Raw genomic sequence first — 12,981 nt, forward strand, 5'->3', positions numbered from 1 at the left:
CACATGGGCTGGACAATTAGCACGAAATAATTTATCAACAAGTTTTCGAGTCAACACTGTCGCGTGTTCCTGCTTCTTCGTACCAATTGAAGAGTGTGCTGCGATAAGGAAGCAGGTCCATTTTTGTATGTTTTTCAGGTTAGAACATAAGCACGGATTTAAAAAATTCCTTTTTTTCGCGGTGCAATAAGGAAACAGCTCCCCTCACCACTCTGAAGAGGAAAAATGAAATCCGGAAAAACATAATTTCATAATTAGCTATGCTATAATATGAAAAAGAGAGAGAAAGAAAATTTCAATAATCTGAATTTTAAACTGTTTTTTTTTTAATTTCTAAAAAATTTGAAAAAATAGAGCTGCCTCCTTATCGATGGACACCTCTCAATTCTTGGAGTTTTACGCATTCCTTGCTGGATGTTTACTCCTTAAAAGATCTTTACTTCTGAACAGAAACATAGCCAGTCGCGTAAGGATACACAGTGATTAGCAATTGAGTAACAATTGAATAACTCTGGCCACAGGGTTTTATTAGAATAATGAACGATCGTTCCTTGCTTGCAATTTTCGTCCCACGTGCAAATTCTGCTTATAGGGAGCAAGCTCTTCGGGCTATTAGACGGAAGCTAAATAGAAAAATTGTCGACGAAGGTGTGGAAGAGGGTCGTAACAGTTGTAACACTTTCGTGGCTTGATCGTTGAGCAGCGATATCGACAACGGTAACGGTATGTCAGTCTATATCAACGAGCTGGCTTCTCGGCAATCTACGCGCGTCCCATTGTCCTCGAGATTACATAAGTGATTTCGGTATCTATCATCGCGGCGTGTTATCGCACGAGGCGCCTTATCCGTATCCAGGTGAGAGATGAATCGTGGAAAAATTGTTAACATCGCGATGAGGACCAGATACGGTCTCTTCTCATCTCGATGCTGAACTCCTTGTGGTATCAAAGTTCTCTATGTTCTTAATCAAGCTTTGCGGTCGAGACCGAATCTACATTGCCTTTTACCTTGGCCGTTTCTATACCAGTTCAGTTACAAGGTAGTCATCTTAACCCTTCGGTGCGCATTGACGCACACATGCATCAATCACATTCTTCTTTGATATTTTATTACGCATAAACAACTTATCCGGCGTTCCTAGCAGAAATAAGACGTCCACGTTATGAAAAGGCCACAGGACCATTGAAGATAATTATTTTTGCGCTATTCTGATGGCAATTGAGGGGTGTGTATCAAGAAGGAGGCGGCTCCATTTTTTCAAATTTATATAAAATTAAAAAAAAACGTTTTAAAATTCAGATTTTTGAAATTTTCTTTCTTTTTCTTTTTTATATCATCACATAGGTACGTAATTCAGAAATTATGTCGTTCCGGTACCATCCTTCCTTTTCAGTGTGATGGGAGGAGGATTAATGCTTGGAGCTGCCTCTTTATTCCGCCTCGTTCTAAAAACGCTTGAAATGTAAGGGTTTTTTCTTTCAAACACATGTTTGTTTTATTCTTAAAACATTTGGCAACACAAACAAAAAATGGAGAATACAAAAAATCGTAAAATTAGTATAGAATTGATTCTTTTTCCCGCTCTGTCTCCGTCAAATCGATATAGTCAGTTTTTTTAGTAACCGAAGCTGTCTCCTTATTGCAAAAAAAGGGAAATTTTTAAATCCGTGTTTATATTCTAACCTCATGACCATACAAAAAAAAAACGGAGCAGCCTCCTTATTGCAGCACACCCCTCAATTGCCATCAGAATTTTTACTGTAGAATGTTACTCGTGTTTGCTCCGATATGAAAAATTGCGCGCTGTAGGGTTAAAAATATCCGAATAAAAATAACAGCGTGAATACAGTATCCGCGATCGCCGAGAAAAACGTCGAATTTTGGAGACGGTCTGGCGGACGTTTTCTTGAGGAGAGTCTTAAAAACGAGGGAACAGGCGCGCGTTTACCGAGCTGTCGAGAAGTGGTACAAGTGCCAGGAGAAGTTGTTGAAAACGTGCGACGGACGCGACTATTTTCCAACGAGTCTGAAAAGGTGGCTCTTCGCTGCGGCAGCAACGACTTCCTTAAGAACGTCACGAGGTACGCGTTAAAAATGCGTTAACAGCTTGTAACGAGTGCCTTTCGTGTCAGTGATCCCTGGCCGAGAAATCTTGGACATCTCGGTAGGTGTCGCCGACAGGTATTTCACCTTCGCGCCGAGGAGCCTCTTCTTCGCGGTACTTCTCCCTTATCTGCCTGGATCGTCGATCCCAGAGACCAGTCATTCAAGATCGAATCCAGCAAGTGCGTACAAGGCGAGCTCGGAAGCTAATCCTCCTAGTCGTGAAACCGTTTCGTTGCTCCCAGGCACAATCGCAGGATGGACACCAGCTGGGTCATTAAACACGAGTCTCACGCTTAAGGTATCCGTGTTCGATCGATATTATTCAATACTATCGAGGAGGTTCGTGTAGGTGGTTCGATATTAGAGGGACAACATTTCCAGTTTCAACGGTGTAGGTTCGCGTAAACGATACAAAAGTACACAGGATACCGAGATAATATTGCGGTAATCGATAAGGCTCGCACGTGTACCGGTGTATTGGCACAGCTTGAGTAGTATCAAACATATTTTCACCTACCTCATCGGTGAGACTAATCAAACAGATTCCTTTTACGCGATGACACGTTCCTCTTCGGTAGATTCAGTTCCGTAGAGGATTCGAATGACAGGAATAACAATCCTACAAGAATATCCGATGTCTCGATACCTAACGTATAGTAATATTACTCTCCCCTACCAAAGATATTACTTATCTTACAAAGCACGGCTTTTTCTCTATACAGAGAGGCCTCGGGAAGGTTCAGGCCTTCTTCGATCCTAGATAGAGCCTGGCCGAGCCGATTCGTTTTTCTTTTCTTTCAGCTACCGTCCCGATAAGGAACTTTGCAATTTTCCGATAATTGCGAGCAGTCCGCCGGTGGGTAAGGTAAAACGATAATTACGCCGTAAATAGTCGCATGTAAAGTACTTCGGATAGAAAGTTTCTGGCCTTCGGCGCGGTACGAAGCGTACGCAGACGTCTGCCCCAGAAGGCGCGCGACTCTAAAAAGACAAAACCCTCAGCTGGAGCTCCGATAGGAAAAGAGCAGACGGTGGAATTCCCTTTTGCCTTCGGTAACGTTCGACGAGCAAAAAGAGCTGCGCGGCTGCATTGGACGAGAGAGGAGGCGGGGCGGCGTCGACCAAGACGTCGTGCCCTCGAGCAAGGCGGAGTCATTCTAAAACTAGAGTCTCTCGTTCTTTCTAATGACTGTCATTTACCTGGTGTCGTCCTCGTGTCCTGCAGCATCCGACAATCCGCGGGTCCCTCGTACTGCGCGTAATCTTTTCAATGTCCGGGGCAAGATGGATTCCCGGCGTCATTAGGGAGCATAAAGTGTCTTTCTTTCCCTCGCCTCCTCTGTCCCTTTACTCCCTTTCCGTCTTTTCCGTCTGGCTCGCGGAATTTGCCTCGCACTCCTCCGCCAGGCTCTCGCTTGTTCCGCCGCTTCGCGTTCCGCGACTTCCACCGTTGGCAATGGTGCGTCAGGTGTGGTCATTAATTCCGCAGCGAGCCGGAAAAAGTTTCGCGGGAACCGAACAAAGGTGAACCCCGAGCGGAGTTCTGCTCAGGTTGTCGCCTGAAACTCGGATTTTTGCGGTACGATTATTCGCGACGGAATTGCTGTAATCCCTCCGATGGCGGAGTCGAGTTTTCCTAGCGGTTTGGCTTTTACGAAGGAAGTAAAACCCTCGTCGCTCTGGTACCATTTTACGACTCGAGACGAAGGAATTACGAACACACGCGTAGGGAGATTCTGGAAACTGGGACATGGTAAGGAGAGTACGCCATTAGTCCACCGTTTAAAAGAACATTATCGCAAAAGTGGGAAAGTATTTTTGATTTTTTTTTTTTGTGCTTGATGGTTTGGTGGGAGGAAGGACGTAGTTCTTTGGTAATGAGTTCCTGGTTCTCTTCGGGGTAGATTTAGTTCTTTTGGGTGTTGGCAGATCTAGCTCAAACTGCAATGTCTCTATAACTTATCGTCAATTTATATATCGCTCCTTATAATTAGTCGAATGGCAATGAACCCTGGAGAAAGCGGAAATCAATCGGGAACGTTCAGACCACGGCCATTACCGCCACCCCCGCAAGGTATTCGGGGCAACGCGATTGTCTCGCCACTGGCGCGCGAGTTACGCTATATTATATTGGAAACATGCATGGATACACACCACAGGCTAGACCGAATCCGAATCCGCCGTTTCCAAACGTTGTTACGCGCGACGACCGTTTTCAACTGTAAAAAATAATTGTCGTTATTAGTGGAAAGGTTCGTGTGATTTTGCAGAACGCGCGGAAATAACGACGAGAAAGTAACGTTGCTCGCTTTACGTAACGAAAAGAAGAGGCTTATTAACGTCGTTAAATCTGGGTTAACGTTGTTATTGCGAGTTACATGTGCTCGGGAATTCATTTGGCCAAATGAATCCCGCTCCACTTTCCGCGAGTGGCAACGCGAGCCGCGAAACAATACACGCAATAACGATGATGCACTCCGAGCGTCGGAGTGCCAGTCTGAAAAAAAATGATCTACTCGATGATCAGAAATCTTTTAGAGCTTGATAAAAGACTTGGAACTGGGTTGGATGGGGTCGTATTGAAGTCACGTTCGATTGTTGTAGGTCTGGTGGATCTTCCAGCACGCCCAGTGCTGGCATGGTTCCATCGACCGGTGGAGGTCCTGGGAACCCAACAGGAGGCGGTAGGATGGCCGTCATCGGTGTGACCAGGAACGTGAGACTGAGGCGACGAGGGGCATCGGGATTTGGTTTCTCTCTGCGAGGTGGCCGGGAATACGCGGCCGGATTCTACGTGAGCGACGTTCAACCCGGAGGAGAAGCCCACAGAAATGGATTAAGGGTAAAGATCCCTCGTAATATAGGGGGAGAGTTGCCTGATACGTACCAGACGCGTGTGTCTCATATTTAGGAGCCATTGTAACGAGCTTCAAAACATTCTAGTTTATTACTCTTGGGTTATGAAACAAAAGAGAGCTCAACGTAATTAAATACCTGCACACATACAATCAGTCCAATAAGTATTCGCATAATGTTTATTGAAGAACTCCATTTAGAGAGTCATTTAATTTATTAAATGGTAGTTTTAATATTTTCAAATAAATGCTTCGTTATGCATATGTACACAAATATACTTAACACGTTTATACACATAAAATACAAAGTTTATTTGGAAACATGAAATCTATCATTTAATTTAGACAAATTTCATTAATGAATTGCCTGTATGTTATGTACTATTTATAAAAATAGGAAATAGAAAATGTAAAGTAAGGTAATGTGAATGGTACCATTTTGGTAACGTCTCCCTATCTGCAACTCGATCGCTGATTTGTGTAGCTAGCGAATCCATTTTGCAATTAACCAGTGTATTTCTGCTCTATTTCGTCTGCATTTCAAGTAGTTTCACCCTGGGCATGTTGCTTTCAGGTTGGCGATCAGATCATAAGGGTGAACGGGTATCCGGTCGAGGACGCCGTTCATCAGGAAGTCGCGCTACTGGCAAAAAACCAGCAAGTGCTCGTCCTCAAGATTCGAAGTAATTACCACATTCCTCGGAATCTCTAACCTGTGCCAGATGCGAACCGATGGGTCTTCTACTCTAGTTGTTCGATAAAGTCGATCTTCCGTTCTTTGCATTTCCCTGAAGTTCTAGCTGTAAACATGTTTGTCAGTTTTTTTCTTATACTTTATCATGCATATTTAATCTCGCATACATTGATTTGCGCCTGTATGTTTGTCTGTCCCTTGTCAAATCAACCACCCACTTCCTTACATGCACCGTTGAATACTGAGAGTAAAACAAGGATGCATTATTTATGAATTTCTCCTGTCATAATAATAAATTCGAAGTAGACAGCGTTGATTCTCTTCGTCTCGACGACGCGCACTCATTGGCCGTGTTTTTCTTTCAGGCGTGGGAATGATACCAGTGAAAGAGTAAGTACCGATCGGTGATTAAGTCTCCTGCGTGGCGTTTCGCGTTCACACGAGGAATGTTTTCTCGTTTTAAAGATTACCTTATGATTTGCAAAGCAATCCAAACGACCCGGTCACATGGCACATGGTGCAGCAGCAACAGCAGCAGTTGCAGTACAACGAGACTGGCATGGGGGCTGTCCCGAGCACCGAGATCAGGATTCGTATTCCCGTCGGCGAGAAGGGTCGATTAGGATGCGGCGTTTGCAGAGGCATCGTGCCTGGACTCACCGTTCAGGTGAACAAAAATTCTGTTATCCATTCTGATTTCATAAATTCTAAATTCTCGATAATTCAATTATAATAATTATTATTCAGGGTACCAGAGACGATGGACCAGCGAGAGCAGCAGGCTTGAAAGCTGGCGATGTGATCGTCTGGTGTAACGGGCAACGTCTGACCGATCTTCCGTTCGAAAGGGCCATCGAGGTAATGAGAAGCTCCGCCGTTCTTGATCTAATAGTGCAGCGATCCGCACCCAATCACCTTTACGACTGCCCGGAACCGCTCTGGACCCGTGGTTCCAGTGGCTACGACTCTGAAACGTCGAGCCTCGCTGCTGCCAGTCCGCAACCTCAGCAGAATCCTTCCTATTCGCCGCAGCACCATCACGACCCACGAATGAACCATCGATATCCTCGTGACGACGCCTGCAATCGAAACGGAAGGTCAGTGTCGCGCTGAGTGGACCGAGGCTCTCATTCGAATACAAAATAAAAGATACACCGCTTTTGATACCGTAGTATCGCGTCCCCCAAATAAAAAATAAAATACCTCACGAATAAAAAGTCAAACGACAACACGAATCGCAGGGTGCAGGATTAGACTCCTACAATAGAACTCGAATAAAATTCCATCCATCCCGACGAGGACGTTCCCATGCGATTCTTCACGCTTCCTTATCGCCTTGGAATAAAAGTCCCTTGACATTCGCGAAGCGCCTGCGATTAATTACCAGGGACTTATGACGCAATTTAAAACGACCGTGCTGCACGGTTACGGCATCGTCGAACCTGGGACCATTGTACGTAATTCCAATTAACAACGACCGGTCGGGAGCGTTCCTTCGGCAGAGAACCAGGCCCGCGATCGGCTTAAAGTATCAGCTGCGCGGTTTTACGGCACCGGATACATATCTCTCTCTGGCAACAACCGTTATCGAATGGCATCGATGAATTTACACCGAGAGAAAGTCATTCTATTAATAGGACATTTCGCGATAATGATCGTGGTGCCGTGCACGACGAATTCCTATACGCCACGCGAACGTTTCATCCTGCTTCTAACCCCAGCGCTGCTTGGTCGCGCTTCATCACGACGACGTTTAATTGGGAATTAGAAAGTACACGCGGTGCACGATGAAAAATCACTCGAGCACGTGCCATTGAATTTTCCAGGAGTTGCTGCCCACTGGCTTTGTCCACCAGCAGTTGCAGCTCCTCCGAGTGGCCTCACGTGGATCAGGTAAGATCTATGAAATTAATAGAAACAACCGTTGGGACGACTCGGAAAATAATAGTTCTAAGATTTGTAGTATTCGTGGCTTCCGGAAGGTTGTCACGTCTGATATCAGCTCGTTAACGACGACGTTTCGCAAACGTTGCAGTCTGCATCTTCAGGGCTTGGTAGCTCCGATACAAGTTGATATCAGACGCGACAACCTTTCAGAAGCCACGAATACAAGCTTTACAACAAGCTTTAAATCTAAAGTTGTAAGATTCGTCAGTAACGTTTAACCCTTTGCACTCGAGGCCTTTTTTCTGGAATCTACCAGCAACTCGAGATGTTTCTTAGCGTTCTATTGCTATGAATTCTGAGCTATCTAGATTCGAAAATAAGGTCACCTTTACCTCGCCGACAAGCATTTTATCGACACTTTGAGCTCCAAAGAAATTAAACCTAAGGAAACATTAGGTATTGTAGATTTGCTGCGTGAATCCTAATGGCGACTGAGAGTCACTTCTCAAGTGCAAAGGGTTAAGATTTAAAGCAGTCTTAAGACTTAAAGCTTTTCAGGAAAGTTATTATAAATATAAAAAGTTATGACTATACAAAGTGATTTGACACCTAAATTTAAGATTTTTCAAAAAGAGGAGTAAATCGATTTGTGCAGCGAACGACTCAAATGTGAAACTCCCAATTACACAGTGACCTAATCGCCAATTTAAATAGTGCTCGAACTTGCAGACTCAGGAATGGACTCGCAAGCCAAATAACACCACAGTGATCCGCATCAATCAGAACCAGAACCAAAATCACAGGCTAATGGGAGGACCAGGTCACCCGAATATGGGAGGCAGCTACGAGGATGACATCGACAACGAGCCCCTGTACGATCCTGTGGCGCCCAGGATCGACTACGAGGTCCACGATTTCGATGCCAATCCTCGCGACGAGGCGAATCGTCGATTGGCTTATCGACGGGACAACTGCAGACAGCAGGACTACATATACGACGGGCCAGCCGACGACGTTCTCCCGTATCACGGTTCCAAAGTAAGGGAACCGCCATTTTTTAATCGCAGCCAGTCCTTTGGTCGTTAACTTCTTCCGCGGGAACGTAAACAAACCGTGAGGAATTCTTGGCGAAGTGAAAAAGAAACTTGTTTGATAATTAATTTAGATGTGCGCTTTCTACCTTCCAGTACCCTCGTAATCGTCGCTATTATCTGATTGAATTAGCGTGACGATCGGGGTAGGATGCAGCCTGAACGCGACTTAATTAAAAAGAGAAACGATACTCCTGTGTTTTAAGGAGAATTTTAAGAGGTTCGTCTGAAAAAATTGAGTTTTTCAAGCAGGTGTTTTCTATATATGATAAAATAAAAGCTTTAACTTATGGAGTCATCAACGCCCAGGCTAAACTCTTGAACCTAGAAAGCTGAAATTTTGCACAGAGGTTTCCCTTATGATCTATACAAGGAATGAGAAACGATATTTCGAAATCTAAGCCCTAAAGGGTTAAAAAGGGATTACAACGTTTGTATGAGGAATATTTTATTTATGGACGGATTTACTTCATACTTGGTCTTAATAAGCTCATCGATGCAATTATTTTGCTTTAAAGTTGCCTCATTTCCGTACATGTATCTAGCAACTTCGAATTTAATATGTAATATAGAATCAGAATAGTATTCCACATAAAAATGTTACTACTGTTTGAATCATGGACAATATAAGACAATTATTCTATCTATGGCCCTTTGACGCGGCATTATAATAAATGAACAACACGTCTTCATTTTTTGTGATGCAGGAAAACGGTTCGCAAGATGGCAATCGGCTATCCGAGCTGCAAATGATGCAAAAGCCGATCGAGGGCGACAGGAAGACGGTGACCACCGTGGAGGTGCATCAAACTGTGTGCCCACCCGCTCCTCCGCCACCTCTTTCTTACAAGTGGCCAGCAGGTTTGTTAAACTTACCTCAAACAATTCATTAGATGTACAGAAGATACATATTTAATTGCATGAATGCCATCGAAGAAAATTCCATAGTGAACAAATTTTTTAATTGATGAAAACGTCAAAACTTTAAATGAAAACGTGCTTATTAACATTAACGAACATTCTAATATTATTCTACAAACAAGCAACTACTCAAATCTCTCTCCTTCTTATCAACGCAAATTTTTCGCCTAAATAAGCCCACCAGTAAATCTTATCCAGAGATTGGCGACATTCTTCCAAAGATAAAAGTTACGAATACCAAATAAGAGATAAGCAACTTATCCTTTGTTCCTTACATAAAAATGAAAATCTTGGATCAGAAAAATATATCAAACTGATTAGGTAAACATGTACGATCGATTTCATTATCTGTTATTTAAACGATCCCTATCGATCCCTCGACGTCCCAGCTAACTCTAGTCAGATTGTCCACTGGGTACAAGATTCTATCTCGTTGTCCCATCAATTCAAAATTTCATGCCTCGACTCCTCTGACGATCTCCAAAATGCCGATCGTAAAGTGACACGAAGAATCCGTGATATTCACGCAGAGGCCAAGCCAATGAACGCCATGGGTATGCAAATGGGTAGCACGATGTCGATGGGCAGCACAGGCTCGACGGAGACGGAGTCGAGCCTGGAGTCGTCCTGCAGCAAGGACTCGGCTTCCACCTCTTCGTCCTTGTCGACGTCTTCCTGCGAGCCGCCGTCGACGGTTTCCTACGGTTCGGTGACGGCAGCCTCGACTGGGACCAATAAAACTAACGACACGGCGACCACCGTACACGCAACACCCCGCAATTGCGTCACAAGGACGTCGCCGATCGCCTGCACCGACCTAAGCACTGCCATAACGCAAGAACTGCAGAGGCGAGCGCAGCAGGTAGGAGCGGCGCATTTTTTTCTTTTGCAAAACTGAATAGTATGCGGGGTGCCTCCACCGTGTATGCATTTCTCGCATAATCTGGAAGTTATACGCAACGCTGGCATATTAATTCTTCGATCGTCCTATCGTCGTCTGCGATCCTTTACTTCTTATTCGACCCTTTCTATACTCGAGTGTACAACCGAGTCTACTTTAGGCAATGCCAGACGTTGGGATTCGAGTTCTCCTCTGGAACATATCGAGGTTCAAGTCGAACTTACAAGGGAACATATCCAATTGTCACACACCGATTTCGATAAAGTTTATGTGGTAGGTAGTTCTCACAAAAATATTGAAAACAGGGGCGAAAACAGCCCCTAAAGTTGAGGGTGAATACAATGTTTTTTTAAATATCTTGAAAACTAGAGGAACTAGGACAAAAATTTCTTTTTAAAAATATGCGTTTCTGAATGGATAATTTACTCATGCCAGAAGAAATTGTTTATTTATTTAAGTAATTTATTTTTGAAAAAATATCTTTTTCTGTTAATTTATGTTACTAAATATCGTTTGTCATTCGTGAAAATTCATATGTGTAAACTACAGGTTAAATTTAAGGATACATGTTTTTGGAAATTTTGATTTTCACCATATAACAATAATAATTGTATTAAATGGGGAATTCCTTCTTCCGCGCCAAACGTGTGGCTTCTTTATCACTTTTGTTTTCATAAAGTATGCAAGATTTTAATTTGAAATCTTACACACGTCTCTAGTATTAGAGTTCAAACTCCTCTAGTTTTCAAGATATTTAAAAAAACATGGTATTCACCCCCATCTTTTCTATTTTCACCTCTTCAATATGGACGATTGCCAATAAAAAAAACGTACGTGTCAAATGTTTTTTTTGAGAACTACCTACCACGTCAATTTTATCAAAATCGGCGCGTGACAATTGAATATGTTCTCTTGTTAGATGCGGATGTTATTATCAGTAGAGGCCGAAAGATTTTTGCGATATCAAATAAGCTCTGATTAAAATTTAATGCAAAACTCCGTATTTTTTTGAAGCACACTTAGGTAGTAATATAAACTAACTCTAGAATCACGGTTTTCCTAATGTATTGCAACTTTCTTGTTTAATAAAGCTTTCTTCATCACGTTAAAAGATAACACTTACGTTGCAAATTAATTTTTTCTGAGAAAACAGTTGCAAAGCTCGTTATAATCGATGATTCAGTTTAGAGGTACGCGCGTTCGATAACAATAACTAGCACGGATTGTTTATAGCGTACACTCAATAATCGATTTATCGTACGCAATCTGTGACGAAATAATTGAGTCTTCGCAGTTCTCTGTACGGTAGTCGTGTCTATTCGTGTGACTTGTTCGCGAAATAATCGATCATCGACACGCACGTATTACGTATCGACATTCTATTACAGAGGAGTATGAACAACGCCGCCAAAACGGAAGCTGCTAAGGACAGGACCATGGAGGCACGGAAACCTCAAAATTCGGAAGCTCTGAGGGCGCAAGAGCAGAAGGTCACGCACGACAAGGTACCAGCAAGTTATAATTCTATGAAATGAAAACGACAAAATTTCACATACAGTCGCGTAGATCTATCTTATGAGCGGTGTATTGAATTGTTTATCGATTAGAATTGAACACACGCGCAAGTAGCACGTGTAAATGAAGCCTGTAAAAATTGTGCTATCGTTACGTTAATATTTTTCCGGCCTACTGGTGCGGATGTAAACAGTCCGATAACAGTATATACACTACTCGATGTACTTTGATTCCTGGCACTTACAATCTAAACTACAGTAAATCCCATAAATATTCGTACCCTCTATGTCTATTGAAGAAGTTTTACTAAATTAAGTAATAGTTTTGATATTACCAAATGAATTTTTCGTTATAAATATGTATATGAATAAGCTTATATATTTTTATATACATCAACATATTTATCCAAACATACACATGGAAACATCAAACCTACTATTTAATTTAAACAAATTTCTTCAATAGACATAGAGGATGCGAATATTTATAGGATTGACTGTATATTCTAACACTAAAAGTCATTATTTTTTGATAAATGAGACTAAAACAAATTCCTAGAGAAACCTAACAAACTTTCGATCCCTTTCTCCCTCCTTTTAAACTCTTCCAGATCCATCACTGACTGTATTTACGATCTCTAGCAACTAGAAGTATAGTTTCGTACACTTACGGTCTCGTGTAAATAGCACCAGTGAATACGATTAGTCTTCGATTCATATTAATCAAAGTACACACGGATTTGATCGTCGTTTAATTGGGATAAGTGAGAAAAGTAGCGTTCGTTGCAGGAAAAGAGTGAACGTCGTTAAACCCACGACGGCTGCTGAAAAGAACCGCGAGTAATAATGAGTAGAGAGTAGATCTAATTAAAAATTATTGCACGATGCTGCAAAAGATTGAACTTTCGTGGACGAGCCTTCAAACGACCACGTTCACAGGCGCATTGCTCGCTTGGTAATCTTCGCTCAGTCTATAACCGTAAGCGGACGAAGCTAGTGCACTCGCGAATT

The 12,981-nt window shown here is 42.7% G+C and overlaps 1 protein-coding gene across 4 annotated transcripts in view; it reads left to right on the forward strand.

Annotated features, from left to right (window-relative positions):
• The window catches only part of LOC128887665 (uncharacterized), a 52,508-nt gene that overhangs the window by 34,413 nt on the left and 5,114 nt on the right, over positions 1-12,981 (forward strand). Inside the window, exons 2-11 of one of the 4 annotated variants that reach the window (XM_054143825.1) lie at positions 4,712-4,949; positions 5,537-5,645; positions 6,022-6,046; positions 6,122-6,323; positions 6,404-6,753; positions 7,483-7,549; positions 8,273-8,581; positions 9,342-9,495; positions 10,056-10,417; positions 11,845-11,961. In XM_054143825.1, coding sequence (XP_053999800.1) covers positions 4,712-4,949; positions 5,537-5,645; positions 6,022-6,046; positions 6,122-6,323; positions 6,404-6,753; positions 7,483-7,549; positions 8,273-8,581; positions 9,342-9,495; positions 10,056-10,417; positions 11,845-11,961 — 1,933 coding nt within the window. The remainder of the gene's footprint in view (positions 1-4,711; positions 4,950-5,536; positions 5,646-6,021; positions 6,047-6,121; positions 6,324-6,403; positions 6,754-7,482; positions 7,550-8,272; positions 8,582-9,341; positions 9,496-10,055; positions 10,418-11,844; positions 11,962-12,981) is intronic. The other 3 variants (XM_054143828.1, XM_054143827.1, XM_054143829.1) reach the window with 3 other exon arrangements.

This window comes from Hylaeus anthracinus, unplaced genomic scaffold (assembly GCF_026225885.1).
Source record: "Hylaeus anthracinus isolate JK02 unplaced genomic scaffold, UHH_iyHylAnth1.0_haploid 11989, whole genome shotgun sequence".
NCBI lineage: Eukaryota > Metazoa > Arthropoda > Insecta > Hymenoptera > Colletidae > Hylaeus > Hylaeus anthracinus.